A 19,504-nucleotide genomic window follows, 5' to 3' on the forward strand; every position below is an offset into this window, starting at 1 on the left:
CCCACCCTGCAGGTCCCTGGTTGGTTGGCCATCTTCGTGTATGAGTGACCACGCCCTGTGACTTTTACTGTAGAATCATCTCCCGATGTGCCTATGTCCCTCTGCCAGACATCCAGGTGCCAGCAGTGGACATCCCTCTGAAAAGAGTATTGACACTAGATCTGGACTGTCCTGGGACAGACCCTTATCCGAAAGATAAGCTCATCTCCTCACTTGCTCACACGCGGAGACCACCAGGTCATCCTGTGGCTGAGAGCTTCTTTCAGTACACTCCTGTGACGGGCAACAGGCTGTTTGGTCCAGGCACACAAAGACTATTAGAAAACAAAACTTCTAAAATTCAAAGTGTAATAATAGGCCTTGTCCCTACAGAGACAAGTGAAGGGTTTTGCATTCAGGTAGTAAAGACATACAGTATAACCACAAAATGGGAAAAACTGAGCTAGAAAAGGCTGCTTATGAAAAAGACTAAGGAGTTTGTATTGACTCATCATTTGCATTCTATAGACAAAATGGAGAAGCAACTGAGAAAGCAAACACAATGTTAGGATATATAGTTAAAAGCATAGAACTTAAATAAAAGTGTGCCGTGTTAAAATGATACAGTATAATGCACAAGCAAGGCCTCCGTTAGAATACTGTGGCCAGTTTTGGTCACCATGTTATAGCAAACACACTGCTGCTCTGGAGGCAGTCCAGATAAGAGCTAATTGATGCTTTCCTGGGATTAAGGGAGTGTTCTCTGTGGTCAGGCTGAAGGAACTGAGTCTCTCTTGGCTTGAAAGGAAAAGGCTACAACATAGTCTGCCTAGCAAATTAATTCAGTAGGACCAGTGAAACATGAACCTGGGGGAACAAGAGAAGACTTTGTGGAAGTGAATTTAAAATCAAGCACAGGAGCCACTACTTTACACAAAGGGTGGTGGGAGTGTGGACCAAGATGCCCAGCCATGTTGTTGAAGCCAATAAGATCTCGGGATCAATTAGCTGTTAAATGCCAAATGGCCTCTCCTTATCTGTCACCTGTCTCATGTTCTTGTGTTTGGGTGGGGTGCTGCGATGTGACACCTGTTCTTCCAGCTTCAGGACTGCGGTGGTGTGGGCAGGGTCAGGTGTCTCTCCTATAAGAGCATGGCACCTCCCTCTCCCCAACACAGAACACGCACATCTCTACACAGGTAAGAGGGGCTGCAAAGTCTTTTTAATTTCTTGAAATTCTTTGACGTGAAGAGTCTTTGCCTTTTTGTCCTCGTAGTTCGTGTATACGTGTGTGTGCATCTGTGATAGAAATACAGCATATATTCCAAGTCACCTCAACCACCAAGTTTTCATTTCTAAAGTGAAATGACAAATGATTTGTTGATGATCTTTAGCAGCGGCAATATAATCCGCACTATCATTAAGGTGTGTTTTACTGGCTGTTCAAATATTCAGAAGTCTAGAACTCTTTCTGGGGGGGGGGCTGTTTGGAATGACAGAGGTTCACTCCTTCTCTTGCAACGGTTTCTGACGAGTGTTGGATGAAGACCTGTCAATCCGTTCTCTCGCTGCTGAACGGTCAGGTCCAGCGAAATAAGAAATGTCAGCCAGACGAACCGAAGCGACCGCGGAGTGATACACAGAATGATCTGTATCACGAAAGCACCATCTTGAGTGTCTGGATTAGGGATCGAACATACTGACATCTGCTCACGCTCCACAGCCTCCCATTTTAATGAACAACGAAGCGTCTCGGTTTCTTCTGTTATCGTGACTGGTGCTGGTACCGCGAAGTGCTGAATTGAAGTTCGCGGCAGGAAACTGCAGGCGTGACGAGCTCTCCTTTCCCTTCGACAGCACTCCCAGACGCAGTGATTGATCGTGATGGCGTGCCTGTGGTTGACCGTCGCTGTGCTCCTGGCTCTCTGTCAGGGTGAGTGAGACAGCCAGGCTGTGTGTGGGGCTCCAGCAGGCTCCCCTGTGTGTCTGTCTTGCTCCGGAAGGAATGTGACGCGTCTGTGGAACCACGTGGTTCAGTCCAAGCGCCACAACGCGCAATTCGCACCTTCCAGCTAGGAGATCCTGCTGTGTTCAAGCGTGCTCTGCGTTGTGCTCTGTTTGTTGTTCTGTATTCCAGCGGATTATTATGAATTATCACATTTTTACACAAGTATTCTTATAATATATAATATACTTATATATTACCCTATTACCCACTTCCATGATGACATGTCAAGCTGAGTGCTTTGCTTTGACATGACCACAGGAATTAGACTGAACACACTTCACACACTGGGACAGTAATGACACACAGTGGAGAACAGATTCACTGAACACACTTCACACACTGGGACAGTAATGACACACAGTGGAGATCAGACTGAATGAACACACTTAACACACTTTGACAGTAATAACACACAGTGGAGATCAGACTGACTAAACACACTTCACACACTGGGACAGTAATGACACACAGTGGAGATCAGACTGACTGAACACACTTCACACACTGGGACAGTAATGACACACAGTGGAGATCAGACTGACTGAACACACTTCACACACTGGGACAGTAATGACACACAGTGGAGATCAGACTGAATGAACACACTTAACACACTTTGACAGTAATAACACACAGTGGAGATCAGACTGACTAAACACACTTCACACATTGGGACAGTAATGACACACAGTGGAGATCAGACTGACTGAACACACTTCACACACTGGGACAGTAATGACACACAGTGGAGATCAGACTGACTGAACACACTTCACACACTGGGACAGTAATTACACACAGTGGAGATCAGACTGAACACACTTCACACACTGGGACAGTAATGACACACAGTGGAGATCAGACTGAACACACTTCACACACTGGGACAGTAATGACACACAGTGGAGATCAGACTGACTGAACACACTTCACACACTGGGACAGTAATTACCTGTGGATTTAGTTTCCTTGGGTTGAGCCTCAGCCTTTGTCAACTACAACCGAAGGTAAGAAAGTTATTTTTCATCTTCACACACAAGTCTGTCAGGTTTCTATCTCTCAGTACTTGTTTAGAAAACACTTTCAGGCTGTGATCACTTCCAGCTACTGCAAAATATCAAGCTCTTTGAGGCTTAATTTCTATCAAGGCAGTATTGTTATACTGTAGGTACCTTCATCACAGTGTCATTACTGACATGAGTGCTTTATCTTCTCTTGCCACAGATCTGGAGAAAGAGAAATATTACTGCAGTCAGAACTTCAACAGAAAGAATAAAGAAATTCATATTTATTAGCAATAAGGTAACTAAACAATATATACAATACACGTTACACAGCATACTCCCATTATTCAACAATGCATATACAGTATACATATCAATGCCTTTGAGAGACCTACAGTATATCAAGAACAGCCAGAAAGACAGAATTCTGCCAGCGTAGCCTGAAACACTTTGCAACACCTTAACAGGCCAAAAGAAAACAAACCCTGCGACCTAATAAAAGAATATGACTCGGAACTAAAGGATTCTTTCGCCTCATTCTAAAGATGCATCATCAACTGGGAGAGAACATCTTGAGTCTGACATCTTCACAGTACAAGAAATCCGAATCGGCCCAAGCAAATGGCCCGGCAGGCTCTCTTAAATCAGACTCCGGTCTCTGCGGTCTCCAGGGCCCTCTCACATGGCACAGGCTCAGAGGAAGAGGAGGCCGGTGGTGTCAGCTTCTCTCCCCCTCCCTGAAGCTCTGTCTTCCTTCCGTGCTCTTTGTATGATCTGCTCTATGATTGCTGAATGATTTTCCACGGAGGTTAGGTCATCCCGATGTACTGTATACATCTAAAAAAAAAAAGCCATTGTCCCTGGCTTTGTGAAGGAGACCTTGAGCAGTGTAATAAGATAGGTGCTGCAAATGTTATAGATGTCATGGGCCACACCTCGATACCTGGATTGGCACAGTATTTTCCAACAAAGCAGCCTTCGGGGTTTAAAGTGAAGACATGATATTTTCTAATTACCTCAACCACAAAAGAGACATTCAGCTCTGATTGTTGCCTTACAGTTTCCACAACAGTACGTTCTACTCAACCCCTGGTTTAGAAAACACCTTCAGGCAGTGAGCAGGAACAATTACTGGTCGGACGTCCTGAATGTTCAAGCTTCTGCACATCAGGACAAAATATGAGGCTTGATTTCTGTTTGAGGCCAAATTAATGTAAAGGCCTTATTGAGAAAGGTGCCTTAATTACCTCGTCATTACTGCCCCAGTGTGTAAAGTGTGTTGAGTCTGTCTGACCTCCACTGTGAGTGACTGGTCACTTATCACCATTAGAGGAGCTCTTTGGTATTAAAATATTACTTTGTGATCATAAAGGACATGCACAGTAGGTGCCTTTAATTTGCAACAAGGCGACTACAGTATTTAAAGAGTCTTCACTCTGATTGTGTCTCTAAAGCTTCTACTGCAGCACGTCAGACTGCACCCCAGGAAACTAGACCCACAGGTGAGAAAGACACTTTCCATCCTCACACACAAGCCCATCAGCTCTCTCTCTCTCAGTGCTGGTTTAGAAAACACCTTCAGGTAGAGACCAGTACCAGCTACTGATGGGACATTCTGAAAGCTCAAGCTACTGTACATAAGGATAACAATACAAAATATGAGGCTTGATTTCTGTTTGAGAGTAAATTAATGTAAAGACCTTATTGAGAAAAGTGCATTAAGCACTGCAACATTTATGCCTCAGTGTGTAAAGTGTGTTCAGTCTGTCTGACCTCCACTGTGACTGGCCACTTATCACCATTAGAAGAGCTCTTTGGTATTAAAATATTACTTTGTGATCATAAAGGACATGTAAGTGAGTTTATTTCGCAACAAGGCGACTACAGTATTTAAAGAGTCTTCACTCTGATTGTGTCTCTAAAGCTTCTACTGCAGCACGTCAGACTGCACCCCAGGAAACTAGACCCACAGGTGAGAAAGACACTTTCCATCCTCACACACAAGCCCATCAGCTCTCTCTCTCTCAGTGCTGGTTTAGAAAACACCTTCAGGTAGAGACCAGTACCAGCTACTGACCAACTATATGAAAGATCAAGCTGTTTCAGAAACACAAGACGAAATGTGATGCTGTTTCAGGCTTAATTAGTGTAAAGGCTTTATTATGATATGTCCCTTCATCACAGGGTCGTTACTGACCCAGTGTGTGGATAAGGCGCTTACTGTATTAAAAGAGTCTCATCTCTGTGTCTTTACAGCTTCTACTCCAGTGCGTCAGACTGTACCCCAGGAAACTAGACCCACAGGTGAGAAAGACACTTTCCATCTTCACACACAAGCCCATCAACTCTCTATCTTAGTGCTGGTTTAGAAAACACCTTCAGGTAGAGACCAGTACCAGCTACTGATGGGACATTCTAAAAGTTTGAGCAACGTCAGCAAAAGAGGAGAGAATCAGCTCTGCTTGTTTCTTTACAGCTTCTACTGTAAAACGTTACGCTCGTGCTCTGGACAACGCAGATACAGGTATGAATGCAATTGTCCATTTAAATCACACAGATCTATCAGTCGTATACCTTTCTGTATGGATAAAACTGTAATCCTTGCTATGTCCTAGTGTGTGATGCCTCTTCAGTGTTTAACCATGCCTAACATATGTCCTTGGAGACAAGCTCAACATGTCTAATTAATCTCTGCTGTGTGCCAATGGAGTCTCAGGTGTGACCAGAGTGTCTAACCGATTTCCTCAGAGTCCTCAGAGCTCCGGTCTCTGAAGTGCTATCAGTGTGTCGACATCTCCGAGCAGCCGAACTGCAGCAGCCCTGAGGAGGTGGAGTGTCGCCCTGGTCTGACCCGCTGTCTCAACATGATGCTCACCCCTCCTGCCTGTGAGTGCAGCCCCTTGTCTCTTACCCCCTGCAGCTGTTCCTCTGGGGCCCCATCAGTACTGGATTCCTTTAGGTGCAACAGGCAGGCAGGAGACTACAACTCCCATCATGCTCCAGCTCTTTCACCATTGTCTCACCATTGGATAGAAGTCAGGTCCTTCCTTCCTGTCCAAGCTCACACAGTTAAAGTCCTGTGCTATAAATACCCTGATCTGGTGGGCCTAATCGGAAAATAAGATCAGATATGCATTGGATCCTTGAATAAGTTATGAAATAATCTGTTCGCTCATAATGCTTAATCCTTGAATCTGTTTCTTTAGGTTCATCTATATTTATTAGGGTAGTGTGTGGGAGCAGATTGAATCCTGACTCTCATCCTCTTCCTCTCTCTCCCCAGACGGGATAACCCGGCGCTGCGCCTCGGAGAGGGAGTGCCAGAGCCTGGAGTCCAACCCCAGCAGCTTCGTGACAGCCCGCTGCTGCGACACCGACCTCTGCAACTGATCATTGCGCCCCCACACTGCCATGGGCAGAGGGCCCGGGCTCCCCAATAAATACCTACAGCTGAACATTGACCCCAGTGTGTGTGTCCTTCCTCAGCACGAGCTCGTCCAGAGGGGGACGAAATTACAGCAGGAGTGATGCGCAGAATTCCTTTCGTTCCTAGTCAATTAGGAGAGATTTTTTCAAAACCAGAGAAGAGATCGTGAAGTGTAACAGTCCAGTGACCAGTGTGGGGAGATGACACTGATGTCTTTCGTCCCAAGCGTGTCCCATCTCTTGCCTGTTGCTCGCTGGGGTAGGCACCGGCTGCCCTGTGACCCTGAGGTGGATGAAGAGGGTAGAAAATGGATGGATGGATTTAGATTCCATGAAGGGTAAATTAGTCAAGTTTGTAGAAGATACCAAATTAGGAGGGTTACTAAAAGCTGCAGAAGCAGCCGATGAAATAAAAAAAAAATCAGCTGGCAGATCAAATGCATTCAGGTAGGAAAAACAAAGTATCAACACAAAACGGGAAACACTGAACTAGAACAGGCTACTCACGAGAAAGATGAAGGAGTTTATAGACAAGACTAGCACTAAGCTTTTATAGAAAGACTAAGCACCTTATAGACAAAATGGAGAAGCAACTGAGAAAGCAAACACAATGTTAGGATATATAGTTAAAAGCATAGAACTTAAATAAAGGTGTGCCGTGTTAAAATGATACAGTATAATGCACAAGCAAGGCCTCCGTTAGAATACTGTGGCCAGTTTTGGTCACCATGTTATAGCAAACCCACTGCTGCTCTGGAGGCAGTCCAGATAAGAGCTAATTGATGCTTTCCTGGGATTAAGGGAGTGTTCTCCGTGGTCAGGCTGAAGGAACTGAGTCTCTCTTGGCTTGAAAAGAGAAGGCTACGAGGAGACCAGGTACGAGTATTCAAAATCCGTAAAGGCAACAACATGGTCAACCCAGTAAAGTTCTTCTTATTGAACAAGTGAAAACTTTGTGAAAAAGCACTGAACAGCAAGAACAGGAGGCACTATGTTACACAGAGGGTGGTGGGAGTGAGGAAGAAACTGCCCAGCCGCGTTGTGAAGCCGATGCCCTGACGTCTCCCACGAATTGGTTGGATGAGATCCAGGATCAAAGAACTACTGACTATCAAAGAAGCCCAGTGGGCAAAATGACCTCTCATCTGTAACCGTTCTTATCTCTTCTAAACGCCTATATCTGAAATGATTCCTTGTCTATCAGTCTTGAAAATTCTTTGTCAAACTGTACTTATTTGGCATTGTGCCTCTGCAAATTCTTAATTGCCCACTTGTCCCATCAGTTGATGACTGCGCAGATCAGGAGGAGCAGCTCCCATTGACACTTCCTTCTCCAACAGGACGAGCATCTTGCGGACCTGTGATTTAAGATCCCGAGTTGGAACGAAGTTGTCCAAACCTCCAGACATCAGACACCCCCTCATTCTGCTCCAGAGAGAGGAGAGACCATAGCTGTTAGGTGTTTCCCAGCTCGGGGAGGTCAAGCCTGGGGACTGACGCTGTGTCAGCCCCCAGTCGCTGTTAACGAGGGAAAGCTACTGTGAGGTCAAGTTACTGAGATCCTGGGAGCTGCCATTCCAGGCCATGTGACACTCGCACCCCAGCACGGAATTCAGGTCACATATTGTGTCTGTGTACATCAGTCTCTCCCAGCCCCTTGTGTTCCCGGGAATTTAATATCCTAAACATGGGCATTATACTCAACTCAAGGTAATTCTATCCTGCTGAAACGCACAGTGCCTTGTCTGTATAATGCAATAAGAGTAACTAACTCTTAACTAAACCATCCATAACACTGTTTCCCTTGGGGTGTCAGATATTAATAACAACAGACCTGTTGACTGCAGGAGAGACAGGATTGGCAGCAGTAGTTTTATTTTAACTATTGTTATCTGTGAATATGGAAGAAATGGTGTTAGAGACAGGCAGCACAGTGATACAGTGGTTAGTATTGCTGCCTCGCAGCGATGGAGCCCTGGGTTTGATTCCTGGGGTGCTGTCTGTGTGGAGTTTGCATGTCCCCTCTGTGTTTGTGTGGGCTTCCTTCCACAGTCCAAAGATATACTGGTAGGTTAATTGGCTCTGGTATCAATGCGTGTGTGTTCTCAAGCTCTCCTGCAACACTGAAATTGATTATGTCACAAGAATAAAAAACAGTATTCTTGAGACTACATAATTCAATCTGATACAGAAAGACATTGTAACAGTTACGTTTTTGAAACGTCATTTACAACAGTAGCTTGTTAAAGTTCTGAGGGGCTCTAGGGACAAGATAACGGGGCTGTTTCAGAGAGATTACTCAGTCAGCCGGTAACTTTAGTAAATTGTACATTGTTGCATACATTGTTAATACTTCTCTTCATAGCTAAGCGTTAAAATAAACTGGTCCCTTGTGACTGGTGCAGTTTTTTTTTTACTGTGTTTACAACCCGGAACGCATCACTAAAGCAACAGTTTTGTGCGATAGGGAAAGTGGTGTTCGCACATAAGCAGTTTTTGCGTGCATTCATCACGCTTCCCGACTAAATCTGTTCATATAAGTATACCAATTTTATTATTATACATATAGATTGTATATGAAATAACAGCTAAAATTCTCTTATATAATTCTATCCCGTAAATGTAGCTTCTCTTCCTAGTAACTAGATACTGCGATCTAAATATTTCATACAGCTTTTCCTAGTATCACAGGTTCTCTGCACTCCACAGACGTCCTCATTTAAGCCACAACAGGGCTAAACGAGGCTGATTTGAACAGAAATTCAATTCACAGCATTAATGTAAAGGTAAAAATAAAGTACAAGCCTAGACGAAATATAAACATGGATTACACAAAATTCCACAAAACTATCAATAATTCCCATTAAATGAAGATTTTAAACGTGTGTGTCTACAATGGCTGTTACCTAGACTTAGGTGTTAATAATGTTACGTTTCCATCACCACAATGTTTCCTGTGTTATCAAATGGGTAATACCAACTCATGCGTGCTCGAGAAGTTTTTATAGTTGTGTTGTATCTTGAGCTATTTTATTGGATTTCATAATTAACTTCCACATTTCAATTTATAGGTCAATGTATCTGCCAAGCATCTTATCTGGCTTGTAATGGCGCCTCGCTATTACAACCGATCTTTATTTTTAAAATAAATTTATAAAAATACTTTATCCTCATAGTTTTCCATAAAGAGCTGAAATTCATATTCACTGGATTAAGTTGCGCGTTCTTTCGCCGGGGTTTTACTGGCGCGGGTGAAGGAATCGGTGCTCGACCCTCCTGCCTAGTGGAGAGCGGCGTGAACGCGCAGCTGGTCGGATTTTCAAAGCCTGAATCGCTTTAACCGGATACGCGAAACCAGAGCTTGCTTTCGTGGAACTGGAGTAATCCTGAAGTCAGTTATCGAGTTCATTCAATTCGGCTAATTTGAGAAAACCCTCAATAAAGTAATCCTGCTTCTTTAAAATAGCCCTCGTGTGTTCCATGAGTAATAAAGTTGATTCAAATGGCTGGCCAATGGTTGTAGAGGTGAAAGGTTAGGAAAATGACGGCGCCCATGAGCAGACGGGCGTGGAATGTATGTTTTTTTCTAAGTCCGGGGCTTTTACAAGTTTGTTGATTTTACGGTCTACACAGAATGTATGTAACTCGCTGTCTTGACCGCCTGGTAAGGCGACAGGGAGTCATGTGCGCGAATTTAGGAGAATCCCGCTCAATTTGTTTCTTAGCGGCTGTGGTCGCCGGGACTCTCCGGCCACACAGCGCTGCGACCGGGCAGAAAAGGGGACTGAAGACCATCGTCGGGAGGGAAAACACGGATTCCCCGAAGCTGAAAGCCAGCGACCTGGCCGAGAAAATACGCCAAGAAAAGAAACAGACAAAGGAAACGAAAACCGAGGTATAGATCTAAAGCTCAAAAGCGCTGGTCCTTTCTTCATAATGGTTTATTTGGCGAACGCCTCAGTAAATCAAGTCGCGGTATACCGTATCCGCTCACTTTACTGGCGTCAGTAACCGCTCCTGCAGAGTTACTTCCACCGGGACCTGGGTTTTCCATCTGAACCGAAGGACTGGGGTCAGGGGGACTGTGAAAGAGCGCAGGGATTTATCACACGGAGATAAGAGCACTGTGTGTTCTCAGCTATGGCACGCCTCAGCCTCCGATGGCAATGTTAAACCCTCAAGTGGTTTTTCTTAAGATCGTCTCGCAAATGGATATTAAGGATTCTTCTTAAAGATCACGACAGAAAATTGAAGCAATGCTTCTAATACACCTGTAGACTGTTGGTCTTTCCTGTTGTGACTAAAAGTAAAATGTAATTGAGTCTTGCACGCTGACATCTGACTCTGTTTCAGTTTTCTCTCGGTCTTCTCGCTGACGGAGAGAAGCTGGCATTACTGTCGGGACAACACTGTCGTACAGAGGGTGAAACCTGTCCTGCTTCAGAGCACTGACAGCCAGGGAGGGTGTTCAGCTCAGGGAACCACTAGAGGGCGGTAAAGCCTTTACCGTCCTGCTGTCTTCACATGATTTATATCCTCAAGGCGCCTACAGCCGCACTGCGGGGTCGCGGCGCTTGTTGTTATCCCCGAAGCCAGTTTTCAATGCATTAAGAAGGCGATGAACTGATTAAACTTGACATTGAAATTGACATTTTGATTCTTTGGAGCTCAGTCGTTCATCCTATAAAATACTCCCACAGTTTCTCAAAGGGCCCCAGCGTCCTAATTTTAATCACCTGGTAAGTCAGTTTGTTCCAGCCATCTCCACAGCTGTCGGTACCACTCAAGGCCTCCTGTCTATATCCTTGACAATACCTTTGAAGACTGTTGAACATTGAAATCAGTTCCCCCCCTTAATATCTTTTCCAGACTAAAGACACCCGGTTCCTTCCTTTTGATTTGTGGCTCTGGGAGCCCAATTTGAATTGCTGGTGCCCTGGTTCTAGACTCCCGGGTGAACTCTTAATAATGACCCGTGCGTCTGATCGAGAGCGGCCCGGTGGCACAGTGTTTTATTGCTGCCACGCAGGGGCTGGGGCCCCGGGTTCAATTCCCAGGGTGCTATCTGCATGGAGTTTGCGTGGTCTTCCCGGGTCTCTCTGGGTTTTCTCCAGGTGCTCCGATTTTCTCCTGCAGTCCAGAGGCAAGCTGGTAGATTAATTGGATTCTCAGGTCCTAATGTGTGTGAGTGTGTCTTCCCTGAGATGGGCTGGGTGTACCCTGCCTTGCGATTCTGAATTGGATGAAGCGGTTAGAAAATGGAGTCTGATTGACACACTTGAGGAGAGACAGAAAGAGACACACAGGTGGCATTGTTTCAAAGCCTTTCCAGATCCGGGCTGATGGGATTTAACAGCAGTGCTGCTGTTGTCAGTGTAACACTGTCTTCCTCTGCAGCAGGGCTTCATGGTATGTGTGTGTGTGTCCTACTCTGCGCAGGGCCCCTCGTCTCCGGTTCTGCGGCGAGTCCGAGAGCTCCACCAGTTCAGCCAGCAGCTCCAGAGGGTCCATCCCAACGTGCTGGCCAAGGATCTGAAGAGGGGCATCCTGCTGGCGAACGAGCAGCTGGTCGCCATCAACAAGCCCTACGGGGTCCCGGTGCATGGTGCGTCTTTCTCCTGCGCCCCAGCCCGGGACACCCCTGGGACCGGGGAACTTGTACAAGGAGCACAGGTTGCTTGGGGGTAGTGTATGATTGCTACTCGCAGATGACTGATGCAGTTGAGCGAGCGAGTGGGTGGGTGGTAGCTGCAGCTCCAGGTTGGCGAAAGGGTGGGTGCGTGGAGCTCCAGGTTGGCCAGTGGATGGGTGGAGCTCCGGGTTGGCGAGGGGGTGGGTGGGGGCTAGTAGCACCTGGTTGGCGAGTGGGAGGGAGGTTCCTGCTGCTTACAATGTGATTAATGCACCTCCAGGTGGACCAGGAGTGAAAAACAGCATCGCAGACGTGCTGCCCGTTCTCGCCAAGATGATTGGTGGCATGAAGGCAGGACCTCTGCATCTGTGCCACCGTTTAGACAAGGAGACGACCGGGGTGATGCTGCTGGGCAAGAGCGAGGAGGCGGCGGACCACATTCACCAGCTCTTCAAAACCCACCAGGTGGAGAAGAAGTACTGGTAAGTGAAGCTGTCCTGTGTTCAGGTCAAGGGTCACCGAGGCGCTGTGACGTACTGGAGGGGTCAAGGGTCACCGAGGCGCTGTGACATGTTGTGTACGTGGTCCTGATCAAGACTGATCCCAGTGGCTGTCGTGTGATTCCAGGGTGCTGAGTGTTGGGGTTCCAGTGCCCTCGGAGGGTGTGATCGACATCCCCATCATTGAGAAAGAAATCGCTGGGCCTCAGCCACACTACAAGGTCAGTCAAAAAAGCATTTGTCAAGGGAGCCGTAATTGGAGTCAAACTCCTTACAACGTGGTGCGAAGACAACAACCTTTCCCCTCAACATCGGCAAAACCAAGGAGCTGATCATTGATGTCAGAAAACTGCAAAACGGCTATGCCCTTATCCACATCAATGGGACTGAAGTGGAAGGGGTCAGTAACTCCAAATTCCTTGGTGTTCATATCACCAAGGACCTCACATGTTCTCTCAACGCCACCTGTCTGATTAAGACAGCGCAACAGCGCCTGTACTTCCTAAGAAAGTTGAAGAAGAGTAAGATCCTCACTAACTTTTTTCAGATGCGCTACAGAAAGCATAGTGACAGGTTGCATCACAGCGTGGTATCGCAACTGCAGTATTGCTGACAAAGCCCTACAGCGGGTTGTGAAAACTGCCCAGTCCATCGCTGGGGTTGCTCTCCCATCCATCCAGGACATTTATTACAGGAATGTTCCCAGCTTTTTGAGCACGAACCTCAGCTACAGACTGTTTGACCCTCTATCATCTGGAAAATGGCACTGGAGCATTCAGGGCCAGACTACCAGACTCAGAGACAGTTTTTACCCCCGCACTATCAAACTATTAAACTCCCAGCCTCTCTCACCCACGATCTGAACCCTCACAGTGCCTTCTCTCTTTAGCAAAACTGAAACGCACATTGAAATATACCTCTACCTCACGTCAAGACGTTCACTCCCCATAATTTTGTTTCCTTTATTTCATTCTGTTGACATATGATTTTGCATAACTGTTGCTGTTTTGCACATTGCCTGTTGTCTCAGTTTTTTTCTTATACAATTGTATTGTTATTTTTTGTACTACTTACCGTCTGAGAGCTTGCTAAATAGCATTTCATTATAACATATACTTGTGTATAAGTATAATGACAATGAACTTGAACGTGAATTGCTAAATAACTTAGCACAATATAGTTTTTATAAATAGTCAAAAGTCTGCAAGTCCCATGGCACCAACAGCAGTGCAGCCATCAGTCAGAAGCCTCCTGCAGCTTTCTCTTCCAGCCCTGTAAGTGCTGGTGTGCCACAGGCTGGGGAAACCCTGGACAACTTCCATCCCTCCAGACCCTGCTAGAGCTCCACCAGCTGTTCAGGAATGCAGGTTCCAGTTAGTTAGTGACTTGGGGCAGACTGAGACCAGTGGTCTGAGGACAGTAGTGCTCAGCCTGTGTTCTGACTTTAGGCCTTTACTGGTTTGGCCACTCAAGATCTCATGTTGATTTAATTGCCTCATTTAAAAGGTTTCTCCTCAGTCTTCTCTGTTCTGCCTGTGTCTTTTTAGATGTCTTTGAGCCCCTTGTACAGGATTTCAGAGGAAGGCCAGAAGGTGTCCCGGGTTCGAGCCAACCGGGAGGCTCACAGTGCGGTGACTCAATACCGTGTGCTAGACAGTGCTGGGGGCTGCAGCTTAGTGGAGCTTCAGCCAATCACAGGTGAGGAGAGGAGCAGGTGGTGTGAGGCCTAGGATCTGTAGCCAATCACAGCTGAGGACAGGAGCAGGTGGTGTGAGGACCAGGGTCTGTAGCCAATCACAGATGAGGACAGGAGCAGGTGTTGTGAGGACTAGGGTATGTAGCCAATCACAGGTGGGGAGAGGAGCAGGTGTTGTGAGGACTAGGGTCTGTAGCCAGTCACAGGTAAGGAGAAGAGCAGGTTGTGTGTGAACTAGGGTGTGTAGCCAATCGCAGGTGGGGAGAGGAGCAGGTGGTGTGAGGACTAGGGCCTGTAGCAGTGCCAAATAAAGTCTTGAGCCTGAAGAGTCACCCATCATACTCTTTGAAGTAGGGAATGATAGAAAAGTAATTTTCTTAACTATAAGACCTCAAGATTCTACGTTTTTAAACGATCTCTGTGCTTTATGTCTACTGAAACCTGTCCCTTTCCTGCCAGGGGTGAAGCACCAAATCCGTGTGCACATGGCCTATGGGTTAGGATGTCAGATCCTGGGAGACCACAAATATGCCAACTGGAGTAAACTGGCACCGCAGGTGAGGCAGTGAATCCTGTTCAGCATCAAGCAAACAACAGGGTCGAAAACCCCTCATGTCAGGTGTCCTCATGTCAGATACTACAACCTGCTAAATGTCATCATTGTAATTAAGAACATGTGTGAATGATGGGGGATAGCTCCCTTCTTCTTCTGACAGGAGAATTAGTTTGCCACCTTTTCCTACCTAGCTGGCTAACCAAAGCCGTTTCTGAGATGTAGGGAATTGCCCGTCGTCAAAGCTGTCAGTCCACGCTCTCTCGTGTCTTCACTCATGGGCGGGAGAGGAACGCCTCCCTGAACCGTGATGCAGTTGAGCTTGACGTCCCACGTGGACACCTGCAGAACTCCCATCCTGCCCCTCCCCCACCACTGGGGCTGTTCTGAACACAGGCTGTGGACTGGAGCTGGATTGTACCGCACCTGTCTCACACGTTTAAAAGATCCCTGCATAGAGATTAACCACCAGGCTCTGGGGTTCGACATGTGTGTCCTGCTGATGTGGTTCCCCAGGCTGTAAGTGTTAAATCAGTACAAGCCCATGGGTGTTTGTTTGGCGTTTCCTCAGCTTCTCTTAAAGATGTCATTTTAAAAGAGGCACCTAATTCAAGGTGCTGGAACCAAATAAAGGAGAATGTCCAGGAGAACGTGTTCAGGTGGACACGTGTGTGTCTCATGTGTGCTGCACAGCTGCATGAAGTGATGATTGCTTTCCAAAGTCGCTAGTCCCTCTTGACGTGATGAGCTGAGCAGCTGAACTGCCTGGCACACTTTATGTACTGACTCAGAATGACCTGCACAAAGATGACGCATAACATTGTTAGGAGGATGATGATGATAAACTGTATTTTATATAGCAACTTTCCAGCTTTTTGAGAAGCCCCTTTAAACTACAGGGAAGTGCAAACCAAGGAGGTCCTTGCAAAGAGGGTGGTGGGAGTAGGGAACAAGCTGCTCAGTCCAGTTGAAACCCTGGCTTCTCTCAGGACACAGCTGGATGGGATCTTGGGATCTATGAATTACTGCTGATTCCCAGGCGGACTGGCTAGGCGGTTTGTGACGGGTCTTGTGTTCTCCCGTTCTCTCCCTCAGAAGCTGCCAGAGAAGGTCCTGCAGCGGCTGGGCCTGGAGCAGAGCAAGGCCCGACACCTCCCTCTCCACCTGCACGCCCGCGGGCTCATCCTGCCCGGCGCCCCGGGGGTCAGCCTCTCCTGCCCCCTGCCCCGGTTCTTCCTCGGCTCGCTGCGCAGGCTGGGAATCCAGCTCCCGGAGCAGTGACGGATCGGGATGGCGCAGGACTGCGGATTTGAGAAGAGCCTTTACCTCTGAGCAGAGATCCTCCCACCTCCCTGATCTGGAATGGGGCGACTCCGAAAGAAGAGGAGGCTTGAGTGTGCAGACGAGGAGCTGTCTGTGCTGCTGCATCGCAACCAGAACCCAAACCCGTACAGTTGGACACGCCTGTGTTTTTCCCTGTGCCCTCCTTTTGGATGTAGATAAAGGATTTTCCATATTGCAGCCTGTTCCTTTGCAGATGTGAGCTTCTGTGTTTGAGCCAGGTTTGCCCAGATCCAAGAGTGAGAACTGCGTCTTGGGCAGGGCAGACCTACACAGAGAGGAGTCATTTACCATCAGAGGTCATAGCTGATGTACGGCCACAGGTCTCTGTCTTTAAATGATGGGCTGCTTGAGAACGCCCTGCGATGTGCTACTGATGTGAGTTGCTGGGCAATGATCGGTGCCAGTTTTCCGGAAGGATTCGTATTCGGAACAGGAGCTGGATTATGGCTTGTGCCGAAATCGTCCACAGTGTCTAGAGAAAGGTGACCAATTCTTTTCCCACATAACACATTCTGTGGCCTGAAATCAAGATGCTTTAAATCAGAATGTATCTTACCTTTATTAATACCTAAGCGTATACTCCAGTCCATCACAGGGCAGACACACACACACTCCAGTTTTCCCTACCAGTTTGTCTCTGGCCTGTGGGAGAAAACTGGAGGCACCCAGAGGAAACCCATGTGAACAAAGGGAGAACATCGTGGTTGGTACTTCTGACCCAGATTGTTTCGAACGATCCTTGAATCAAGGCTGCATGCATCTGCGCAAGCCTGGGTGCTCTGGGGATGATAACGCCAATCGAATCGGTCCAGAGTGGAAGTGTAGCTGGAGCCCCACATGTGAAGGGCTATAGTCCTGTCAGTTTGACAGGATCAGTTAACCTGTCTAAACTCTCGAGGTCTCGCTGGCCTAATTCATCGAAGCGGAGTGTCCACTGTAGCAGTGTAGGTCCTGTCTCCAGTTCTGTTGGTGCTGCAGACACGAGGACCGAAGCGACTCCCCTTTGGTCCAGAGTGAGCAGTCTGTCCCGCTGACACTCATTACACTCCTGTGCTGGCCTGTCCCCACAATAACAATTCCTGTAGGCTTCAGAAAGCTCGTTTCTAACAGTAAAAGAGGCTGTGACAAGAAGTGAAGCTAACTGTAGCCTTGTGTTGAGGTCTGATACATTCCAGGTTGTTGAGTTGGTCGGACCCCCATTGCAGAGCGGACTGATTCTCTTCACGATTTACGAACTGCAAGCTTACGTTGTCCTGATGGAAATAATATTTGCGCCCCGTTTTGCAAGTACCTCATATTGAGAGAGACTGTACTTTAAAGCTCAGGAGACACCCAGACCAGAGGTCAGAAGTGGAGACTACAGGGGTGGGCGTTTAAAACTGAGAACAGGATGCCCTGGGACTCCTAGGATGGGTATGTGTAACATGCTGCCAAGCTATGTTGTTGAAGCAGAGACCCTGGTTGAATAAAATCCTCCAATTAGGACACAAAGCACTACTTTACATGAAGAGTGTTGTTGAAGCTGATACCCTGGCGTCTTTCAAGAAACAGCTGGATGAGATCCTGGGATCAATTAACTACTAACTCCCAAGCAGGCTGGAAGGACAAATGGCCCCCCATCATTTGTAACCTTTCATCTGGTATGATGCATTATAAGGCTGGACAGATTGACTATTCCGCTTCCACCACGCTGTGCCTGTAAGGGCCACTGTTTGTGGAAGTAAGCAGTGGTCTGAGGCTGGAGGGAAACACAGGGGCAGGGCAAAATAAGCAGCTGAGCCGGCAGTGGGAAACGGGCGAAACCCATTTCAGAACTGTGGTCCGAGAACACAGCCAGGTAGCAGAAAGGCTTCGCAAAAGCGCCGATATGCAGTCCTGTAAAAGAATCCAAGACCACAGCAGGATCCAAAGCCAGGGGAACTGCAGTGTAAACCACCGAGGGGATCATCCAGAAAGTAAGGATCCAAAGCAAAAGGCAGGGAACCTGTAGAAAGAGGTAGAGGGAACCCGAGTATCTCTTTCTACAACCAAACCCAGAGCACTCCCACGGCAGACATGAAGCAGCCTGGTGCTCCTGTGACAGGAGTGGTAGTAAATTGTGAAGAGATGGAGCAGACTTCTTTACTGGCTATGTACCCATGGCAGCTGAGGCTGACTGACGGGTGGGAAGGGGTGTGGCAGGCCGCCACGGTAATGCTAGCTTGCTCCTCGGCGCTCCAGTGCCCGTGAGCAGGACAGCGGTGGCTTCGCTGCTTTGCGAAACCTCCTGCTTCAGAGCCGAGTAGGAATCTCCCCGAGTGAGGCTTGGGGGACGAAAGCCAGTTCGGATGCCAGTACGACTGGAAAGGAAATGAGAGCCACCAGATCTGCAGGTCTGTGACCAAGCCGAGAGTGAGGAACCAGAAAGAGCACCTGCCTCCGAGCCAATGGGGCATTCTCAGATTCGATAAACTCCGAGCTAGCACGTACAGGAAATCATGAAATGATCGGGTTGGAGTGAATTCTTCATTCACATCATTTGTAGCATTTCTGAGGATCGTGTAATGCAACCAGGTAACACTGGTTTTGAGACCGAGTTCAACATATTCACTCTTTATAACATTCAGAAGATCAATACAGCGTATTAAATGAGCTGTTAAAACTCATGGTTACTCAGATTGTTCTCGTATATAAAAGTGTTATTAAAAATGTTCTTGCCGTTAATAGATTTTTTGTAGTTGTTAATAGTTATAACTTGGTATGCTCTATTAAGGTACACACTGTTGCCCCAAATCTGAAATGTTGCCACCACCTAAAAACTAAACCGAAATGTAAATTTCAACATTTCCACATTTTTGCACAGTTATAAAACCAGTGTTTAATCTGGAAAGGTGCCCAAAAACTAGTGATGTGGTGAGATTGAAAACTTGTATGTTAAGAGCAGTTGTTTGGCCTGGGTACAGGAGAGTTACATCCTTGAGCGTGGCAGGACAAATGTTTATCTTTTTTTTCGTATCGGTGATAAGCTTAGTCCAAAACAAGGGCATGTTGTGCGAAAACACTTTGGACGACACAGCTCCCATCACAGGGCACAGACACACACACTACCTTCAGCAAGTATTCACCCCCTTGAATTTTTTCACAGTTTGTTCCTGTTACACCTCCAAATTTTAAAACATTGAAATATTTTTTTCTCCCTCCAGTAACACAATAAATTCAACGCATTTATGACTCAAAAATATTTTTTATTCAAGAACATTCATTTCTCTAGAATGAAAGACTTCCATTTCTCAATTACAAAAGTATTCACCCCCCGAGTCAATACTTTGTACATACTCCTTTAGTAGCAAATTACAGCCGTGAGTCTTCTTGGGTACGTCTGT

At 46.8% G+C, this 19,504-nt stretch overlaps 1 protein-coding gene across 1 annotated transcript; it reads left to right on the forward strand.

The window, feature by feature from the left end:
- Positions 1-9,941: 9,941 nt before the first annotated feature.
- Positions 9,942-18,849, forward strand: rpusd4 (RNA pseudouridine synthase D4). The gene is made up of 7 exons (XM_088916948.1): positions 9,942-10,312; positions 11,857-12,022; positions 12,330-12,531; positions 12,677-12,770; positions 14,097-14,247; positions 14,705-14,802; positions 15,894-18,849. The coding sequence occupies exons 1-7, from the start codon at positions 10,052-10,054 to the stop codon at positions 16,077-16,079; spliced, it is 1,158 nt and encodes a 385-aa protein (XP_088773074.1). The 5' UTR covers positions 9,942-10,051; the 3' UTR covers positions 16,080-18,849.
- Positions 18,850-19,504: the final 655 nt, after the last annotated feature.

Source organism: Atractosteus spatula, chromosome 5 (assembly GCF_055471065.1).
Source record: "Atractosteus spatula isolate fAtrSpa1 chromosome 5, fAtrSpa1.hap1, whole genome shotgun sequence".
Lineage (NCBI taxonomy): Eukaryota > Metazoa > Chordata > Actinopteri > Semionotiformes > Lepisosteidae > Atractosteus > Atractosteus spatula.